The 20,726-nt window shown below is 35.0% G+C and overlaps 1 protein-coding gene across 1 annotated transcript in view; it reads left to right on the top strand.

The window, feature by feature from the left end:
* beat-IIIa (beaten path IIIa) overlaps positions 1-20,726 on the top strand; it is a 442,078-nt gene that overhangs the window by 315,499 nt on the left and 105,853 nt on the right. Inside the window, exon 3 of the mRNA XM_073970400.1 lies at positions 3,791-3,999. Coding sequence (XP_073826501.1) covers positions 3,791-3,999 — 209 coding nt within the window. The remainder of the gene's footprint in view (positions 1-3,790; positions 4,000-20,726) is intronic.

Genomic DNA, 20,726 nt, shown 5'->3' with positions numbered 1-20,726 from the left:
TAATTTATACAACTTACAATAAGTTAGATAAAGTTTACATGAAGTATATTTTCGTCAGTGCACAAATTTAAATTACACTGTGCAACACGAAAATTATTAACCATATTCTGACACCGCAGTGTGATAGAACACCAAAAATGAGAAGACACGTGTCCCGCCGTTTTTCCCTATCTCATCAACTTTCGCGGTTATAGACCTCCAAAGGTTTGAGGCTTTGATGTAAAAAGGGTCATTTAGTCAGGACTATATCTTCCAAACCATTAGGAAATTTGAATGTATCTCAGAGGGAAAGTTGTAGCTCTTATCTTAAAGAACAAAAATTGTGAACACATATAACCAATCAAGCTTCATCTGCAAGGTCAAAATCGCCATGGTCAAATTTCTTTTAAAATTTTTTCTCAAGTTTGGTTTACAGCTTTCAAACCGATCAAGTTTGAAGCAAACAACCAACTACAAAAATGTACCTCAGACCTCAGTAAACATCTTTCTAGAATATACGAACTCTGTAGAAATGGATCTTAATGGTCAAAATAGCAAAACAATTGCGATTTTTATCCTCCTTTCTAGGATTCTGCTCTATAGATATTAAACCATTGAAAATTCAAGAAAACAATTGACCACAGTAGTGTAGCAAAGGCTTCAATAAACAACTTTCTGGAATATGCGAAATGTCTACGAACGGTTCTTAATGGTAAAAATAGCAAAAATCTTTTGAAAATATCCAATTTTTATACCTTTTTCTCCGACTCTTGTCCAAAGATACGCAACCGCCCAAATATTAAGGATACCGTCAAACACAAAAATGTACCTAAGATTTCAATAAACAACTCTTTAGAAAATATGAAGATTCTAGGAATGATTCGTAGGGCTGAAATTCACGAACAATTACATTTTTTAACATTCCCCCTGCTCAGGTTTGGAAATAACAAACTGTTAAAAACTCAAGGAAATTTGAAAGGTTTGTTATTTACGGACCTGAACAGGAAAGAATGACCTAAAATAATCGAATTTTGAGCTTGAAGAATCGTTCGTAGAATCTTCATTTGTTCTAGAAACTTGTTTGTTGAAATCTAAGGTACATTTTTGTAGTTAACTGTATCCTTAATTTTTGGGCGCTTGCGTATCTTTGGACCAGAGTCGGAGAAAAAAGTAAAAAGATTGGATATTTTCAAAAGACTTTTGCTATTTTTACCATTAAGAACCGTTCATAGACAATTCGCATATTCCAAAAAGTTATTTATTGAAGCCTTTGCTACACTATTGTGGTTGATTGTTTTCTTGAATTTTCAATGGTTTAATATCTATGGAGCAGAAGCCGAGAAAAGAGGATAAAAATCGCAATTGTTTTGCTATTTTAACCATTAAAATCCATTTCTACGGAGTTCGTATATTCTAGAAAGATGTTTACTGAGATCTGAGGTACATTTTTGTAGTTGGTGCTTTGATTCAAATTTGATCGGTTTGAAAGCTGTAAACCAAACTTGAGAACAAATTTTAAAAGAAATTTGACCATGGCGATTTTGACCTTGCAGATTAAGCTTGATTGGTTATATGTGTTCACAATTTTTGTACTTTAAGATAAGAGCTACAACTTTCCCTCTGAGATACATTCAAATTTCCTAACGGTTTGAAGGAAATAGTCCTGACTAAATTACCCTTTTTACATCAAAGCCTCAAACCTTTGGAGGCCTCTAACGGCGAAAGTTGATGAGATAGGGAAAAACGGCGAGACATGTGTCTTCTCATTTTTGGTGTTCTATCACACTGTGGAGTCAGAATATGGTTAATAAAACATGACTCAAAAAATTACACACAGTGTTATTGTAAAGCCTTAATTTATTTCAACGGCTGCTTAAAAAACTATTATCACAGGCATCTATATTGCAATTCTGTAGCTAACGCTTATGTTATTCGTGTCTTCTTTGAGGTTCATTGTTTTGTTTATTTTCTGCTGTATCCGTAAGCTTTCTATTGTATATCTTTTTGTTGAAGAAAATTGCATTCACTGACCCCTTTACGATAGTACAAGTTTGTTCAGGGGCAAGTAAATAATTCCTGGAAAACAGCCCAAAAGCTGTAAAAATCCCTATGGTACCGTTTATACTGGCTGAAGAGCACGTAAATTTGGCCTTCGACATATTTTGTCCAAACTTAGTTTCAGTTCGAAGATAGGTAAAACCGGTCCACCACTTCCAATACTTCCCCCCAAAATTAAAAAAAATTGTCACTAAAACGGAATGCACGATACACTTTTTTGAACGGGGTAACCAATTTGGTCCAAACTTTCGATATTCTAATATTTTGTCCAAATTTAGTTTAACTTCCAAAAATGACCAATATTGGCCCTCTCCTTAAGGTACCTTCCCTGCAAAAGTTCAAAATTTTTGTTTAAGTGCAATTTAGGGTCTGTCCGAAGATCCTTTGGAAATGTATACCGTTGCTATTTGTTGTGGTCCTGTTTACAGCGATATTATGTTTTTCGTGTTCATGCATCCTGGCCTACTGGTCCAAATGTTATACGATGACCCACTGAAATGACTAGTGGGTGCGATATCTATCGAAAAGATAAGACTCCTAAAATAAGATCAACTTTCATAATGGACTATGTCGGTCCATTCCTTCAAGTACCTCCTCTGCAACACTTTTGAACATTAATCCTAATCCACATTTTTGTCTGAAAGTTCAAATGTTCAAAAAGGGTCTCAAAATTCTGAAAAGGCCCTGAACACATTCGATTTGTCCTTAGAAGAAAGTTTTAATTCACATAGGCTGAGGGTATATCTGTGTCGACTGATATTTTTTACTTGTTTTTACATTTTTTTACATTACATTTTGTGATCGAGCTAGCTGTTATTTGACTCTTGAGGTTCCCAGTGGTCATAAATCTTGTACATATGAAATTGTCAACATTGGTCCACACACTTTCATAAAGCTCTCACACAAAGGTAACGCCCGATTGAAAATATTTTTCGATACACTTTCTGACGACCTGATATTGTGAATAAGAAACGAAACTAATTTTTCCATAAACGCACTCTTTATCCCAATAATATTTCAACACACCACTGTCCCATTTATATCAAGAACATAATTTGTTTTCAGCACCAACCAACATAATAACACACAACTCCTAAGGTTGCTCAGCTGCATTTCAATATTGCAAACCATTTGTTCCTTTTGTAGCTATTCCATTGGTGTTGCTTTTAAAAGCTGATATTTCCAGTGTGGTTGGACTGAGTGTTCCACTCTAATTTAAGTGAAAACCAATTTGTAAAATGCATAAACATCTAACATTAATATTAAATTGCTGTTGCATTTGTTCTTGGCATTATTCTACACCATTGGCTAAGATACGATATTTTCCTAATGCGGGGAGTTACGATGGCCACCCCATTGGTTGTAAAGTCGCCATGATCATTTATCACAGACAGTTGGGCTAATGGTCTTACATGGAAAATGGAAACAAAAAAATCCAAACAACCCCTTCTGAAACCTACCCCACTACGCCCATGTTATCTTCAAATACCTTTGCTTCAATGATTTTTCCATAGCAAAGCTGCTTATCATTAGTTTTAATTTTGTGTGGTAATATTTGCATCCGACGAAGCCTTAGGAGAATTAGTTTTCTCAGAACAAAGCACGAAATATCAATCATAAAATTTTTAATAAATTAAAAAAAAAAACTAAAATCCCAACAAATTTCAATATGCTAATATTTTTCATAATAATTTATTTCATACTAATTTTATTGCTCTTCTCTTCTCTTTGCTTTACTTTTTTTTCATTGCAGATATCACAAGTTCTCTGACAATGACTGAAGTGAAAATTCCCAATCACATAATGCGCTTCAAGAGTGCCATTTTAGGTTGTCGTTACAGTCTCGATGGTGAATCATTGTATTCGGTGAAATGGTACAAAGATGGCCATGAATTTTATCGTTATGTACCACGTAATAAGCCACCTGGGCAAGCGTTTCCACTGCCGGGAATCAATGTTGATGTAAGTATTATTTTTTTGTATTTTTTCTCTGGCAATGCATTTCAGCATTTTAGCAACATTGTACTACAACAATGCTATGTGTAAGCGAAATATATATACTTCTTTACAAATTATTTATATATTTTATAGATATTCAAGAAATGAATGTAGTGTCGAAATGTTAATAGCTATAAATGTAATTTTAAACATTGAAACATTATGCGTTTACCTATACGTATGATTTATACCTATATAAAATTATGATAATAATACGCACCCATTATATCGGGCCTTTATATTATTAGCTTTAGTTGTTGGTCGCTTCGAAATAGTTAGTACAGCTATCTGTCCTCAGAATTGTTTAATTTCATAAGAAGTGCAGATTTTTGGGTTGTGCAGAGGGATTCACAATGTGGACGAAATCAATTGTTATACTCACCACTACATTGTCAAATGGTCGATATTGGTCCACGCTTTGATATATCCCCATTAGAGTGATCTTTTTTCTCAAAAAAATGACTAAAATAAGATTTATTCTTTTTATGTATTAAACAAGTAAGATAGCGCTATAGTCGGACGGGGCCAACCATGTGATAGCATGTGGATTTTATTTTATACCATTGCTACACGTTATGTTATTGATATAATTATAATTTGTGCATCATTAATTATACCCACAGCATTTATGCTAACGAGGGTACATACACTTTCATACGGGCAAAATGTGCTTCATCGAAATAATGGTTTTAGACCCCAAGTATGTTTGGATGAAATCCGTTTCAGACAATTTGAAGTCGATTTAGCAATGTCCGTCCGTCTGTCTGGCTGGCTGATTGTAGCGCACAATAACTATCCAACGGATTAACAGATTTGGTCAAAAATTTGGCTTACGTATTATTTTGCCCAAGCTTAGCTTGAGTTCGAAGATGAACCATATCGGTCCACTCCCTCGGGTACCTCCCCCCCCACCCAAGGTTAAAAATTTTCGCAAGAATTATGCGCACGATAACACTCGAAGGGACTCACACATTGGATCGATACTTTGCACCGTAATATATCTACCAGGCATGGATCAGGTTCGATTATCGTTTTGATTTTTGTTGTTACAACTTGTATTCACCGCCCCCGTTACGACGGTACAAGTTCTTTTAGGGGCAAGTCCATACTTCCTGAGGAAATGGCCGGAAAGCTGTATAACTCTCGAACGGATGACCCGATTCGGTCCAAAATTTTGCACCTGTAATATTTTGCGCAAAGTTAAAACAAGTTCTACAATGGGCTAAACCGATCCACTCCTTCGGGTACCTCCACCACAAAAGTTAAAAATTGTTCGCTAAAATGGTGCGCACGAAAACTCTCGAAGGCACTAACCGATTTGATCCATTCTTTGCACATCGTAATATTTCTACGAGACATAGATCCTTTTAAAATATGGACTATACATGTTAGTTCCTTCGGGCACCTACCACACCAAATTTCAGATAGGTGCACTTTAGGACCTCCTCTAGAATCTTTTTGATTGTGCTTGCAACAGGTTACCTTCAAGGCCTCTATTACGATGGTAGAAGTCTTTTGAGTGGCAAGTCCATCAATATTGCGAAAATCACCTGAAGTCTGTAAGAAGCTGGCCCCTACGTCCATCATGGGTAGTGGCTGGTGCGCATGACAACTTACGAACCAAATACTGAGTTGGTCCACAATTTGCATATCGTTATATTTCTTCGAATATTATATGAAATTCGAAGGTGGTGCTTGTACGTCCACTTCTCACGGTACCTCCCCCACAAAAGCTAGAAAATGTTCGCTAAAATGGTGCTTGCGATATGCCATAAACGGAGCAACCGATTTGGTCTAAACTTTGGATCACGAAATAATTTATCAAAACTTAGATTATGTTCAAAAGTGGGCCCTATCGGTCCACTCCTTGGGATACCACATACACAAATGTTTAACATTTTTGTGAGGTTAAGGGTATTTTCGAGGATCCTTTGGGAATTTTTAATCGAAGGTGCTGCTAGTAGACCTATTTACAGCAATATTATGTTTATCGTAGGCAAGTACATTTTTTCCGATATAATGGTTAAGCTCTAAATGGGCGCCATATCTATCGGGAGGAATGAATCCCAAAATAAGACCCACTTCCAAAATGGACTATGTCGGTACATTATTTTAGGTACCTCCCCGTCAAAACTTTTGAGCTCTAATCCAAATCCACCCAGCAAAAATTTGGATCCGGTAGTCATTACGTAACCCTTTACAAAGTAATGTAAACAAGCTTCTTTTCGCATTACAGGTAATCTGAAAAGTAATGGGTTACTTCTTAAAAAATTTACAAGATAAACCTACTTACTTTACTCCTCACTAAGTAATGACGACGGTGGCACAGTGAGTGTGTGTCCGACTATAAATCCCAGGGTTGTGTGTTCAACGCTCACCGTCGGCACGCGAGTTTTTTTTAATTAAAAAATAACAGTTCGTGGTGCACATGTGCACTGCACATTTAACTTCTTAAGCAACCCTTAATATTTGTGTGCGTGGCATAGTGTGTAGTGCCTTTGGCTAGAAATCAGAGGGTTCGTGGGTTCAATTCGGGCAGACAGCGAAATAAAATAAAGTAAAATAAAAGTAAGATGTGTGATGAAATTAAAAACAAATTCTCTACATCAACTGTCTAGAAATATAATTTTTACACCTTACTTTTCAACTTCTAGTGACCACAGAATAACTAGTTATTCTATTGGTCATAAAATAACTACAAACTGAGTGCGACATGCCCTTGTAAAAATAATAGGGAAGAAATGGGGTTTGAGAGTAGTTACGGCTGCCAAAAATCCTTTACGAAACCCATGATTTTGGGAGGACTTTTTTTGCTGGGCATGTTCTACGCCTAAAATTTTGAAATCCCCATATACACACACTGGTGTGCGAAATAATAGAGCCACTGAAGTTACAACGCATTAAGCGTTTCTAAATCACTTCTGAAAAGGGTGTTATGGTGCAATTTGCATTTTTATAGTGGAACATTATCCCATAAATAAAATTCAGTCAACATCTGTCAAATTTGGGGTTTGATCTTGTATTATGCAGGGCAGAGCCTGTAAAGAGGTGTGCGAAATAATAGAGCCACTTTAAGTAAATAAGACAATTTCTTAAGGAAATTTAAATTTGACCATCAAAATCATAGGGAAAACGTTAGTTTTATTTTCCTGAATAACCCTGCACCAAAAATTAAAATTTTAACTCCCCTTCCAGAGTTAATGGGGCTGAAACCCCATATGGGCCCAGAATCAAAGATAATGCCCCATAAAGACCTCTAATTTATCACAAATTATCAATAATATTTGTGATTGTGAAGAAAATAAGCTAAACTACTATCAAAAATAAAACATCAAAAACCGGTCGAAAAAAGTTAATATTTGTATGATTTTAGAGCAAAAAATGGGGGGGGGGGTCCTGTAAGGAATATTACCTTTGTAGATCCTCTGCTCCTATAAACGAGTAAATAATTGATTGTTGTCAACTCTAACAGATCTTAGGTGTTATTTAAGAACAGCCTACAACAATTTATGGGTACAGAAATCACGAATCTTAAACATAAAGACAGAGTACGATTGTAACTGCTCTCGAAATATGCCCATCTGTGGCTATCTCCTTTATTGCTGAGTATTTCTGGCCTTGTAAAACATCGAGGTTAGCTTTATTAAATGTCAAGCCTACCAGTGGTGAATGAAAATAACATCCGAAGCTGACCGTTCAAATTAAATAAATTTTACAGCACCTGTCAAGGAAAATGTTCAGCCATAGGTCAACCCACGCGTTCATCTACAATCACGTGTAAACATATTCTGTCTTTATGTTTAAGATTCGTGATTTCTGTACCCATAAATTGTTGTAGGCTGTTCTTAATGACACCAAAGATCCGTTAGAGTTGACAACAATCAAGTATTTACTCGTTTATTGGAGCAGAGGAGCTACATAGGATAATATTGCTTACAAGACCCCCCATTTTTGCTCTAAAAGCATTAAAATATTAACTTTTTCTACCGGTTTTTGATGTTTTCTTTTTTTTGATAGTAGTTTGGCATATTTTCTTCACAATCACAAATATTATTGATATTCGCGATATTTTGGAGGTCTTTATGGGGCATTATCTTCTTTGATTCTGGGCCCATATGGGTTTTCAGCCCCATTAACTCTGAAAGGGGAGTTAAAATTTTAATTTTTGGGGCAGGGTTATTCAGGAAAATAATGTTAGGAAGGAAAACTAACGTTTTCCCTATGATTTTGACGGTTAAATTTAAATTTTCTTAAGAAATTGTCTTATTTACTTAAAGTGGCTCTATTATTTCGCACACCTCTTTACAGGCTCTGCCCTGCATAATACAGGATCAACCCCCAAATTGGACAAATGTTGACTGAATTTTATTTATGGGATAATGTTCTACTATAAAAACGCAAATTGCGCCATATCACACTTTTCAGTGATTTAGAAATGTTTAATGCGTTGTAACTACAGTGGCTCAATTATTTAGCACACGAGTGTAATTTTTTTGAGAAATAAGTGTTTCCATGTTTTTTATGCCCCCAAAGAAGACTTAATACCAAATTTCAGCCATTTCGGCCACAAACTTCAAAATACTGAAAATCGGAAGGTACCGTTCTATGGGGGGCTACATGAAGACGTGGACCTATCCCGACAAATTTCAGGTGAAAAGTTTTATGCCCCCAAGGAAGACTTAATACCAAATGTTAGCCAGTTCGGACGGATATTGAGGCCAAAACCTTCAAAATACCGGAAATCGGGAGGTGCCGTTCTATCGGGGGCTACATGAAGACGTGGACCTATACCGACAAATTTCAGGTGAAAAGTTGTATGCCCCCAAGGAAGACTTAATACCAAATTTCAGCCATTTCGGACGGATATTGAGGCTACAACCTTCAAAATACCGAAAATCGGGAGGTACCGTTCTATGGGGGCTATATGAAGACGTAGCCATATACTGGCAAATTTCAGGTGGAAAGTTTCATACTCCCAACGGCGACTTAATACAAATGTGTGATGTTGAAGCCATAACCTTCAAAATATCGGAAATCGGGAGGTACCATTCTATGGTGGCTATATGAAGACGTGGACCTATACCGAAACATTTCAGGTGTAAAGTTTCATACCCATAACAATGACCGAATTTCAGCCATTTCGGTTGAATATTTAGACCACAAATCCTTCTATATATATTTTGGCATATGCTCATTTTATGCAAATATGTCAAAATATGCACTACATGCAAAATATACAAAAATTTCTGGGCTTAATTCGTTTTATTCTGTGATAAAACGAGTTTCTGTCTAATCAGATTTCCTCTACGTCTATCCTAACCATATATGTATTTGCATAGGATTCCGCTTTCTAGTCATTATGTAATCCATTAAAAAGTAATGTAAACAAAAATTACTTATATTACTCCTTGCTAGGTTATGAGTACGGTGGCACAGAGCTTGTGTGTCCGACTTCAAATCCGGGTGTTGTGTGTTGAACGCTCACCGTCGGCCCGGTACTTTCTGTAAGTTAAACAAAGAACAGTTGGTGGTGCACATGTATGCTTGCAAACAACCATTATTGTTCGTACGTGTGGTGTGTTCGGCTACAAATCAGAAGTTCGCAAGATCAAATCCAGCAGAGGTCAAAATAAAATAAAACAAAAATATGAAGTGTGTTGAAATTGAAAACAAATTACACCTCAAATGTTCTAAAACTAGAAGGTATGTTTTTTAGCTTATTATTCAATTTCTAGTGGCCATAGAGGAACTAGTTATTTGCATTTAACCTTCATACCTGAAATCGGTCCACGTCTTTATGTAGCCCCTAAGAACGGTGCCTCCCTCAAACAGAAAGGGCTGAATTTTTGTACAATGTCTTTGATGGGGGTAAAAAACGTTCCAGAAGAGATATGTTAGAATAGGTCCACTTTCTTGTATGGGCCCCATAGAAAGGCATAAAAGAAAAAGTAATCAAAATAATTAGAGATTATTACAGTGGACAGTGTTGAAGACTATGTATAATTTTTATACCCTCAGCCTTTAGGCTAAAGAGGGTATATACTCTTTGATACGATGAAAATGTGCCTCATCGAAATAATGGTTCTAGACCACAAGTATGTTTGGACGAAATATGTTTCAGACAATTTTTAGTCGATCTAGCCATGTCCGTCCTTCTGTCTGTTGGTCCTGCTAGCTGGAGCGCACGAAAACTTTCGAACGGATGAATCGATTCGGTTCAAAGTTTGGTTTTCGTAATATTTTGCCCATTTAAGTTCGAAGATGAGCTACATCGGTCTACTCCTTTCGGTACCTCCCTCTCAAAAGTTGGAAAGTGTTCGGAAAGTTTGTGCGCACGAAAACTCTTGAAGGGAGTGACCGATTTGGTCCATACTTTGTATAGCGTAAACTTTCTACCAGAGTAATATGAGGTTCAAATATGGACCCAATCGGTTCACCCTTTCGAGTATCTCCCACACAAAATTTCGGAAAAGTTCAGTTTAAGACCTGTAGTGCGATTCTCTAACTCATTTTTTGAGGTACTGACAAAAATCGGTAATATTAAAACACAAAGTTATGAATGAAATGTTCAAATAAAAGTTGACAACACTGTTGCTATCAGTAGAATTTTGCGACTACTTTCTATTGGTCGCTAACTTACCAAATAATATCGTTAATTACCGAAATTTTAAACATTTTAATTTTACCGATTTTTGTCGGCAACTTCAAAAATGTGTTAGAGAATCGCACTACTGCCCTCGAATCGCTTTGATTTTTGTTGTAGCAGTTGGACAGTGAATACCCTCATACGACGGTACAAGTTTCATCAGGGGCAAGTCCACACTTCCTGAGAAACTAGCCTTAAAGGTGCAAAAAAAATCTATGACACCGTGTGTAGTGGTTGGAACGCAAGATAACTCTCGAATGGATCTACTGAGTCGGTCCAAAATGTGGCCTTCGTAATATTTTGTGCAAACTTAGTTTAAGTTCGAAGATAACCCATATCGGTCCACACCTTCAGGTACCTCCCCCAAAAAAGTTCAGAAATGTTCGAAAAAATTGTGCGCACGATAACTCTGGATGGGAGTGAGCGATTTGGTCCATACTTTACACATCCTAATATATCAACCAGATATAGATTAGGTTCGAATATGCACTATATTTGTTCACTCCTTCCGGTACCTCCCACACAAAATTTTGGATAAATTCACTTTAAAACCTGCTCTCGAATCACTTTGATTTTTGTTGAAGCGTGAAAATTTTAGAAATTCTTCAGCATATGAGCCGAAACAAGGTTTCACTCAAAACTAATCGAATAACATTTTCGTAAAAGAAACGTGAATAACCCCGTTTTACGTTTATTCCAAAAAATGTTATACTTATGGCTTCATATTAAATTTTATTTATTTCAAAGTCATAATAGGCCTCTGCAAAACAACACGAATATGGATAGGTTATGTGGTATATTTGCGCATAGTCGAAAAGTACTTTGTCATGTGGGTTTAAAGTTTCGTAGAATGTCAAAAACACTATTTTGCATATTGTGTTTCTATGATTTGAATTTAATTTAGAAACATGATATAGCCAAAAATGGGTACATAACCCTTTTTTGCTGAAATGGTTTGGGAAAAAGATCAGAAAAAATGCAAATAACTATGTCTTTTGCCATAGAGTAAATTAATCATCGGGCGTACAGAAAAGTAAAGATTAATGATGTATTTAAGTTTTTGAATATTCACTAGCTCTTATTGAATGCTAATGAAAACAAATTCTGGCGAGACAGCCTAATTAATATTTTAAGCCAACGAAACAGGTGGGGTTAGCGATTTTGTCCTTGACCCATTGTGGCAAAAATTTGTATTTAAATATATCACACCTTTCTATCGCATACTTTATATGAATACCACAAACTAGTTTATAAGTTGGTTTTGGCTCCTTAATGAGCCCCTGGAGAGCACATCATTCACTAATGGAAAATTTAAGAAAGAGTTAATGACTAATCTTCACATTTAATTTTAATTCATTGTAAATTGTGGAAAGAGATTATTATTATTATTAAATTCTCATCAAATATGACTAATTTATACCACAACAACAATAAATTTATAAACTATTTAAATAGAGCATTTCAATAAACACAAATAAAGACAATAGATTATTGTCTGATGGGTTTAAATCGTTTCTGTAGTAAAATTTAACAGATTTAGATTTATCCTCATTAAAGGTTTATCTTTCAATTAAAATCCGAAAACCTCAACATTTATTTTTAATAACCAAAACCGCATGCAGTAGTAGTAGATGATGTCTATTGCACATTTACACTTACACATATATGTATGTATATCTATGTACACACACACATGTGCGAACACCTCAAATCTATGAACAGGTTAAAACCTATCAATCTGTAATTAAAAATGTTTTTAAAAGCATTAGAACATATAAAAACCGAAAACCAACCAACAACAAAAAAATATACTTTAATAATAATAATAATTTTCCGGAAATCTGAAAACACACAAAAACATGAATAATAACCACAAAAATGCTTTGATTTAACTAGAAAATGTTTAAACCAGAAAATTTTAGTTTAATACCAGCCTAACTAAACAAACAAACCGAACGGAACTTAACAGAAATTATTTAACCACAAATACTAGAGGATTAACAAAAGCTCAACCAAATACCAGCAACTGAAACAACAACAACTAAATCGACAACAACAACAACAACAGAGAAAAAAAAAACCGACAATAACAGGAGCAGTGTTAGAGGTTGGTTTAACAACCACTTGAAGTTTTCATTTCATGGTGGTGTGGTGTGTTGCGTAGTTTTGTATGTGGCAGCTGGTGCACCCTACCCTACAACATCTGAATATGTGGTCAAGAGGATTTTAAAGGCACGACATGTACACAAAACAGCACATGGTTGTAAAAAACGTTAACAAGGTTGGTGGATTCAAACCATTTATGAACAGATCCAACATTTTCAAAATAAATAGCATTGTCGTTGGTGAAAAAAATAAGTTTTGTAAATTTCCAGCGTAACTATATTTAGAAATTTTAACGGTGATTGAAAACAAGTAAGAAAGTATAAATCAGCTGTGCCGACTGAGATATACCCTCAGCCTGGGACCTAAAGAAAGGAATCAAACACAATACTTCTGACATCTACGAGGGTCACTAGAAAACTATCTGCCCTAGGCAACACGCTGTGTCGCCAGGCGTCATTTAACATTTTTTTTGGAATGTTTTACAGTTGTTAGACCATGTTTTTATATCAGTTATATGAGTTTTATGTAAACCCAAGAAGTATTTATACCCTATACCACAATGTGGAAAAGGGTATTATAAGTTTGTTTTGGTAAAAATTCATGTAACACCGCGAAATATTCGTCGGAGACCCCCAATGTCTTATACCAATCTTCATATCTCGACGAGATAAAGCGATTTTGAGATGTGTGTCTGTCCGTTCGTCCGTCTGTCCATTATAAATTGTAAACACGCTCCAGGCCGCAATTAGATTCAGATCGGAATAGAACCCTATTCTTATGGTGATGATCGTGAAATATTTAGCGGGTGAAAAGGACCAAAAACATAATTTTTATCCAATTTTCTAGCGGCTCTGTAGGTCTCAATAATAGTCCGATCAACGCGAATTTTTAAATAAGATAAGAGTATATCACAAAGGAAAAGGTTGTAATTTGAGATGGCGATCGGATAATATTTAGAGGGTTAAATGGACCAAAACTTTTGTGTGAAAATTGTGAAAAATTTTAATATACAGCTTATATCTTAATTCCTGGAAGTGACATTCTGGACAAGTGAGATATACTTGAAAGTGGAACGCTTGACCTTTCAATTGATGCCAATTGTGTTGGTGTGCATGATCAGATAACAGAGTTACAGCCTAATATATTCCGTTATTTGTTTGTAGTGTAATAATAAACTCGCTAGAAGTCGCAATTATACATCAATAGTCAGGAAATTTTGCATCGGGTAAGAGTATAGGTCGAAAAAGATGCCTAAAATTTTGAATCATGATCTGATATTCTTTAGCGGGTGAAATGGACCATTACTTTTGTATGAAAAATATAAACATTTTATTTTTGGTCGATATTTTAATTCCTTGAGGATATATATATTTCGCAAAGTAGCCTACATATGGAAAAAATACTGACCTTTCCTCTGATGTAAATTACAATAAAGTGTTTGCTAGATAACGGGCCTACTGCCTAATATATAATGGGTTCTGTGTAGAGAACCACATTTTTATCCCATGCTACATATTGTCTCTCCAAAAGTTCGTCCTAGACCCCTTATTTGGTATGCCAAAATTCATATCTCGACGAGATAAAGCGATTTTGCGATGTGTGTCCGTCCATTAAAAATTGTAAACAAGCTTAAGGCCGCAATTATGGACCGATTGTAACGAATTTTTTAAAGAGGTTGGGTTCGGGCCAGAATAAAAATGATTAGTTTTTGGTGATGATCGTGAAATGTTCAGGGGATGAAATGGACCAAAAACAAAATTTTAACCAATTTTGTAGCGGCTCTGTAGGTCAAAATAATAACCCGCAAAATTTTAAACAAAGTTTGAGTTTATGATGAAGATGAAGCGTACAAACCAATGTGAAGATCAGATAATACTTAGCGGGTTAAATGGACTGGAACGTGTGAAATTGGTAAAAATTTCAATAACGTAGCGGTTAAACAACGGAAGTAGTAGTACTACATAAGTGGGTTTCAATACATTTTAGTTTGTGTGAAATAAATTTTCCTTTCCTGCTACAAAAATGTCTTTGTCATGCTAGATAACTTTTTGGTTTTGGTCATAAGTATTATACATTACATCTCTGATATTTGATAATTAAATTTTCACAATCATTGAAAAGAAGTTCTGTGCAGAGAGATTGTCCAGGGATAGTGGTATAGGGTATCCCATGGTCGGCTCCGTCCGACTATAGACTTTTCTTACTTGTTTAAATTTAAATTAATACAATTTTGACTTTTTTAGTCCAACATTTCCGTAAAACCTAATATTTGTTAAAAATTTGATCGATTAAGAACTACTTCTTTATGTTCTAAATAAGCTCACAAAAATATATGACTATCGGTGTATTAGTTTTCGAGCTAAACGCTTCAAAAGGTTTCGTAGACGGTCATTTGACACAAAACTGTGTAATATTTTTCAAAAATAAATATTCAAAAAGTAGATTAAGATATGCACTTTCAAATGAAAAGAAATCTACCAAAAAGGGCTCGTTTTTTTCTTGGAGAAAAGGTAGTGAAAAACGTTTGTGAGTCATCCCTAAATTATTGTTAAACGGTTGATTTTTTAGCCGATAGCCTTAGATGCTAGTGCCATTTTTAATACAATTTTATAGTAATTTTTTATTTATTTATTTTAAAATATTTATTATAATAACAAATTATAATAAAATTATAGTAATAAAGCACTAGCAACACAGGCTATCGGCTTCAATATAACTAATTTAGGTTGAAAAAATATAAAATGTAATTAATAGTTAAAATTAATTATATTTTATGATGTATGTTGAGGTATTTTAAAAAGTTGTAGATATTGGTGATGTTTTCAGGAGAGGCAATTTTTAGCATATTCAATGGGCTCGTCGATGAGAAAAATTTCGTTCTTACATTTTGAAGTGCCGGGCAATCAAGGACTAAATGATGGGCGGATAAATTACAGCGCTTGCAGTAATCACATATTGGTTGGGATTCCTTTTTGAGAATATAAGACTGAGTTAGATAGCAGTGTGAAAGCCTTAGCCGGGTATAACATTTATTTTGATATATGTTTGTGATTGTAGGTAATATTAATGGCTTATTGTCTGGATTAATGTTTTTGTATGTATGATTGTATTCTGCCCAAATTCTTTCTGCTTCCTTATTTGTAAGATTGTTTGCAGCTTTTATTACATTCTGTTTTGTGGATGGTATGAATGTATATGTTGGAAATTGTTGTTGGACAGATTTGGCGGCTATATCTGCTTTTTCGTTTCCACTTATTCCAACATGGCTCGGAATCCACATAAGTTTAACTTTTGATTTCAATTTTATCATATCCTGTTGTATTGAAGTAACAATTTCGTTTTTGTTCCAGCCATTTTTGCATGAAGAAAATGCCGATCTGCTATCTGTACAAATAAGCGTCTTAGTTTGGCGTGTCTTGCATATATCGATGGCTTTTAGAACAGCTATGGCTTCAGCATCGAATATTGAACTATATTGTGGAAGAAGCCCAGTGGATTTGATTGCACCATCTTCATTCACGACTGCAAAAGCGGTGCTAAACTCAGATTTAGATCCATCTGTATACAGTATTTCCCAGCCTGTTTCTTTGTATTTTTCAAAGATGTCTCTTGATAAGGTCACGTAAACCGTTGGATTAGTACAGTTTTTGGGGAAGTTTGTTAAGGAGTTTTCAAAGTTTTTCATGTCCAAAGCCCACGGTGGATGTGTTTGGCACGGATTTTTGTAAGGCGACAAGTTCAACTGTTTTGCGATTTTAAAAATCTGGCTCAGAGTTGAATTTTGTTTTAGCTCCATTTTCCTTTTTCTCAGTAGAGATAACTCACACGACAAAATGCCAGGTTGAGAACATATTACTTTGTGCGTAAGACGAGCTTTCAACTTGTACGCATGCAGGTGGAGTTTGTCAAATCCAGCTTCAGCCATCAAATTTGCGATGGGTGTTGTTCTGAAGGCACGAAGACTAGATCTTACTGCATTATGGAATATACTTTCAATGGGTGCTGTAGCAGATTTAGGTGCTCTTATATAAAAAATTAGACCATAATCAATCTTTGATAGTATTATAGAGTTAACAACTTTCAATAGTGTGTTTGAATGTACATGGCTTTCTTTAGATGATAAGTATTTAACAATATTGAGCCTACTTTGTAGGTTTTTTTATATATTCACAATGTGGCTTAAAATTATATTTATTATCTATATATAATCCTAATATCTTACAGACATTTGTGTTTGAAATGAAATGATTGTTATAAGATATATCGATGGGGTTACAATTTCTTTTATTGCAAATATGCAGATGAACTGTTTTTTCATATGATATTGTGGATCCTGATTTAATGGACCAGTTGTCAATTTCTTCTAAAGTTTTCGAAAGCTCGTGGCTGGTTTCAGTATTGTTTTGAGTTTTTGCTATAATATACAGATCATCTGCATAAATACAATGAACAATTTTTTTGTTTTGTGATAATATTTTACTGAGATCGTCAAAAGCAATTACAAACAGTGTGACTGATAAAGGAGATCCTTGAGGGATACCATTGTACAGAGAAACTGTTTGAGGTTGTACATTATTTACTGACACCGAAAATTTTCTATTTGTTAAAAAGGATTTTATAAAATTGAACATTTTTGGTCCTATTTGCCACTCTAAAAGTTTTTGAAGCACAATGTGTATTCCAATTTTATCGAATGCCTTTATAAAATCAATTGAAAGAATAGAGGTATGTCTTCTTGTTGATTGATTTTTACGTATAATATGGTCTATAAATAATAGGGCATCAACTGTGCTAAGACCAGGTTGAAATCCAACTTGGTTGTTAGATATAAGATTGTGTTTCTTAATGAAACACAACAACCGTTTCGATATAATTTTTTCTAAAATTTTGGCCAAACATGGTAATAAAGATATAGGTCTGTATGAATCGATTTGGTTTTTTGGTTTATTCGGTTTAGGAATGGGTAACACAGAAGCAGATTTGAAGAATTGTGGAATTACTCCGGAGGAGTATATATCATTGTAGTGATCCAAGAGGCGAATGTGAAAGGAATGAGGAGTGTTCTTAATCATGGGATAAGATATTTTATCCAAACCAGGGGTTTTGCCTTTAGAAGTTTTTAGGCTGTAGTATAATTCTTGAAGTGTTAGATTGTCGTCTAGACACTTTGCTTTAGGAGAAGGATTTGTTGGAGTGATTGCGGAAAGTAGCAACTGGTCTTTATTGTTACAAATTCTGTGAAAAAATTTGAGTCGCTCGAGTTAGATGACCAATGTTCGGCAAACGTAGAACATATGATATGCGAATTGGATGTTGTGTTACCATTTACCTCAATACTTTGAATTTGGTTGGGTTGCCAATTACCGGTAAGTAGCCTTATTTGGCGCCATAAAAGTGAAGACGTAGAGGATGGACAAATAGAAGACGTAAAACGTTGAAATGCTTCTGCCTTAGCTATCTTTTTAGCTTTATTGAAAATGGCATTTTTCTTTTTGTAATCTAAAAGATTATCCCTAGTTATATTTCGGCGTAATAATTTCCACGCCGCTTGTTTTTCATTTCTCAATTTTTGTATTTCTTTGTTCCACCAGGGTACATTTTTACTTCGTACTACATTTCTTGTTTGAGGAATGCTATTGTTTGCTGACTTTCGAATAATTTTCCTGATTTAGGCAGATTCCTTATTAATGTCTTTAGAAACAGGATAATTGGATTCTACTAATGATATATTGTTATGGAATTTATCGCAATCGGCTTTTTCGGTGATATATTTAGATCGAAAAGTGACTTTATTATTAACATTTATGTTTAACGTTGTTAAAGCGGGGAAATGATCGCTATTATACATGTTATCTACTGTGTGCCAGAAACATTTTGGAAATAACGATATAGATGCCATTGCAACATGTGCGTTAACGTATTGTGGGTGCTAAGATGTGTTGGAGAACCGTCATTTAAAATTGACAAGTTTGAATTGTTGACAAATGTTTCGATTATATGACCTCTTTTATTAGACTTGGAGGAACCCCAAAGATTACTCCAGGCGTTTAAGTCTCCAAGGATTATGACAGAGGACGATATGTTGGTTAGGGTGTCAAGATGGGACACAGTTATGTTTTCGTTGGGGGGAATATAAAGGGATACAAGTGTGAAGCTAGTTGCTAAGTTGATTTTGACAGCAACTGAGCAAAGTGTTGTAGTGCATTGTACAATATCGTGTGGTATATTTTTTTTCAAAAGTATGGCAACTCCTTCTTTAGCAGAGTTATGTCTGTTAAAGAAGTATCCTGTATAACGTTTTGGTGTATGAGGAGTTTGAGTTTGCTTGCACTTTGTTTCTTGTAAACACACAATATCTGGATCAGTATCAGCAAGTAATAGCTGTAAATTAGAATAATTGTTTATGTATCCTCTGATATTCCATTGTAAAATTTTTAACACCATAATGGTATTAAAAGAAAAAAAATGTGTGATTGATATGTTGGTTGGTATTATTTATCTGATAATTGCCTCCCTCCACGATTTGTCCCCCACATACCCGTCGCCGCCATCTGAATACAAAATGTATACGGATAGCGACAACAATATATGTGGGGCAACATACCATGGAGGGAGGCAATAATTAATTATCATTTATTAATTATCAGACAAATAATCCATAGATTGTGATGTTTTAGGGATATCTGTATTAGATATCCGACGAGAGAGAGTATAATTTTCAAGAGATACTTGTTTCTCTTTAGATGTGAGGTGAGATGATGTTGATGGTATTTCATTTGATTTTTGTTTTGTTGTTGTAGTTTTGTTAGTACTAGCAATAGAATTTTTAGTAGTAAGAGATGAGTTGAAAATATTTGTTTTGGAGTTTGTTCTTCTTAGTGATGTATTGGAGTTTGTTGTTGTTGTTTTAGTTTTGACTGCAGATGAGGAAGAGGTGTTGTTGGAAATAAGAGAAGAGTTAGCGGTTGTTGGAGGGAGGGTTGTTGTGTTTTTATTTAATGGTTCTTTCGATGGTGATTTTGGAATAATAGTGTTTTGTTGTTTTGTACATTTTTGTATGCCCGAAGAAGATTTGTTTGTTTCTTGATCTGTTGTTTCTTGAGAAGATACAGTAGCCGCGAAACTTTTAGAGCCAATGGTATTTAGAGGTTGGTTTTGGTATAGGCGAATTGCCTGTTTCATAGAACATTTATTTTTTGTTTTAATTTTTAGAATCTCTTTTTGTTGTTTACATTTAGTGCAGAGTGAGGCAGAGAAAATTTTTGGGTCTCTCTTGTGCTCTCAATGAGCGTAAATTTGTTGTTGTTCACAACGTGTTAGCATTTACACAGGCTGTGAGCGATAACAAATTTACGCTCACTTAGAGCACATGGGCTCTCTTGTGAGTCACAATGCCTCCTCCTGATTTAGTGCATAAATTTGACGAAGCTGCATGTGCTTCACTGCAATTTGCACAATATGTTCTGATGCAATCAGTAGGGGAATGAGGGGGTAAATTACAATTTACGCATGTAGGTGGGTTATTACAGCGTTTCATTGTATGACCCAACAATTGACATTGTTTACATCTCATTGGGTTTGGATAGTGTTCTCTAACTATTGTTGTGTGATATGCTATTTGTAACTTCTCTGGTAGATTATACATATCAAAAGTTACAAGAATTACTCCGGTTTTAATTTTTTTGCCATCTACTGTTTTTTCATATTTATATACATCAACAACTCCTTTGTCGGAGAGCTCACTTATTATCTCTTTCCCTGGGATATTATTTAAATAGGGAGCGTAAATAGTTCCTCTCGTAAAATTGAGTTGCTCGTGGAGTTTTGCTGTTATCTTTATATATAAAACTCAATTGTCGTTTGTTGGTATTTGAATCAGTTGAAAACGGCTGGAGCGATTTGGATAATTTTTTGTGGAAATGTTAGTCATAGTCCAGTT

The sequence above is a fragment of the Musca autumnalis genome, unplaced genomic scaffold, assembly GCF_047663935.1.
Source record: "Musca autumnalis isolate F117 unplaced genomic scaffold, ASM4766393v1 scaffold_2, whole genome shotgun sequence".
Taxonomy (NCBI): Eukaryota; Metazoa; Arthropoda; class Insecta; order Diptera; family Muscidae; genus Musca; species Musca autumnalis.
Note: the sequence above shows the minus strand (reverse complement) of the source record. Positions and strands in the feature narration are given on the sequence as shown.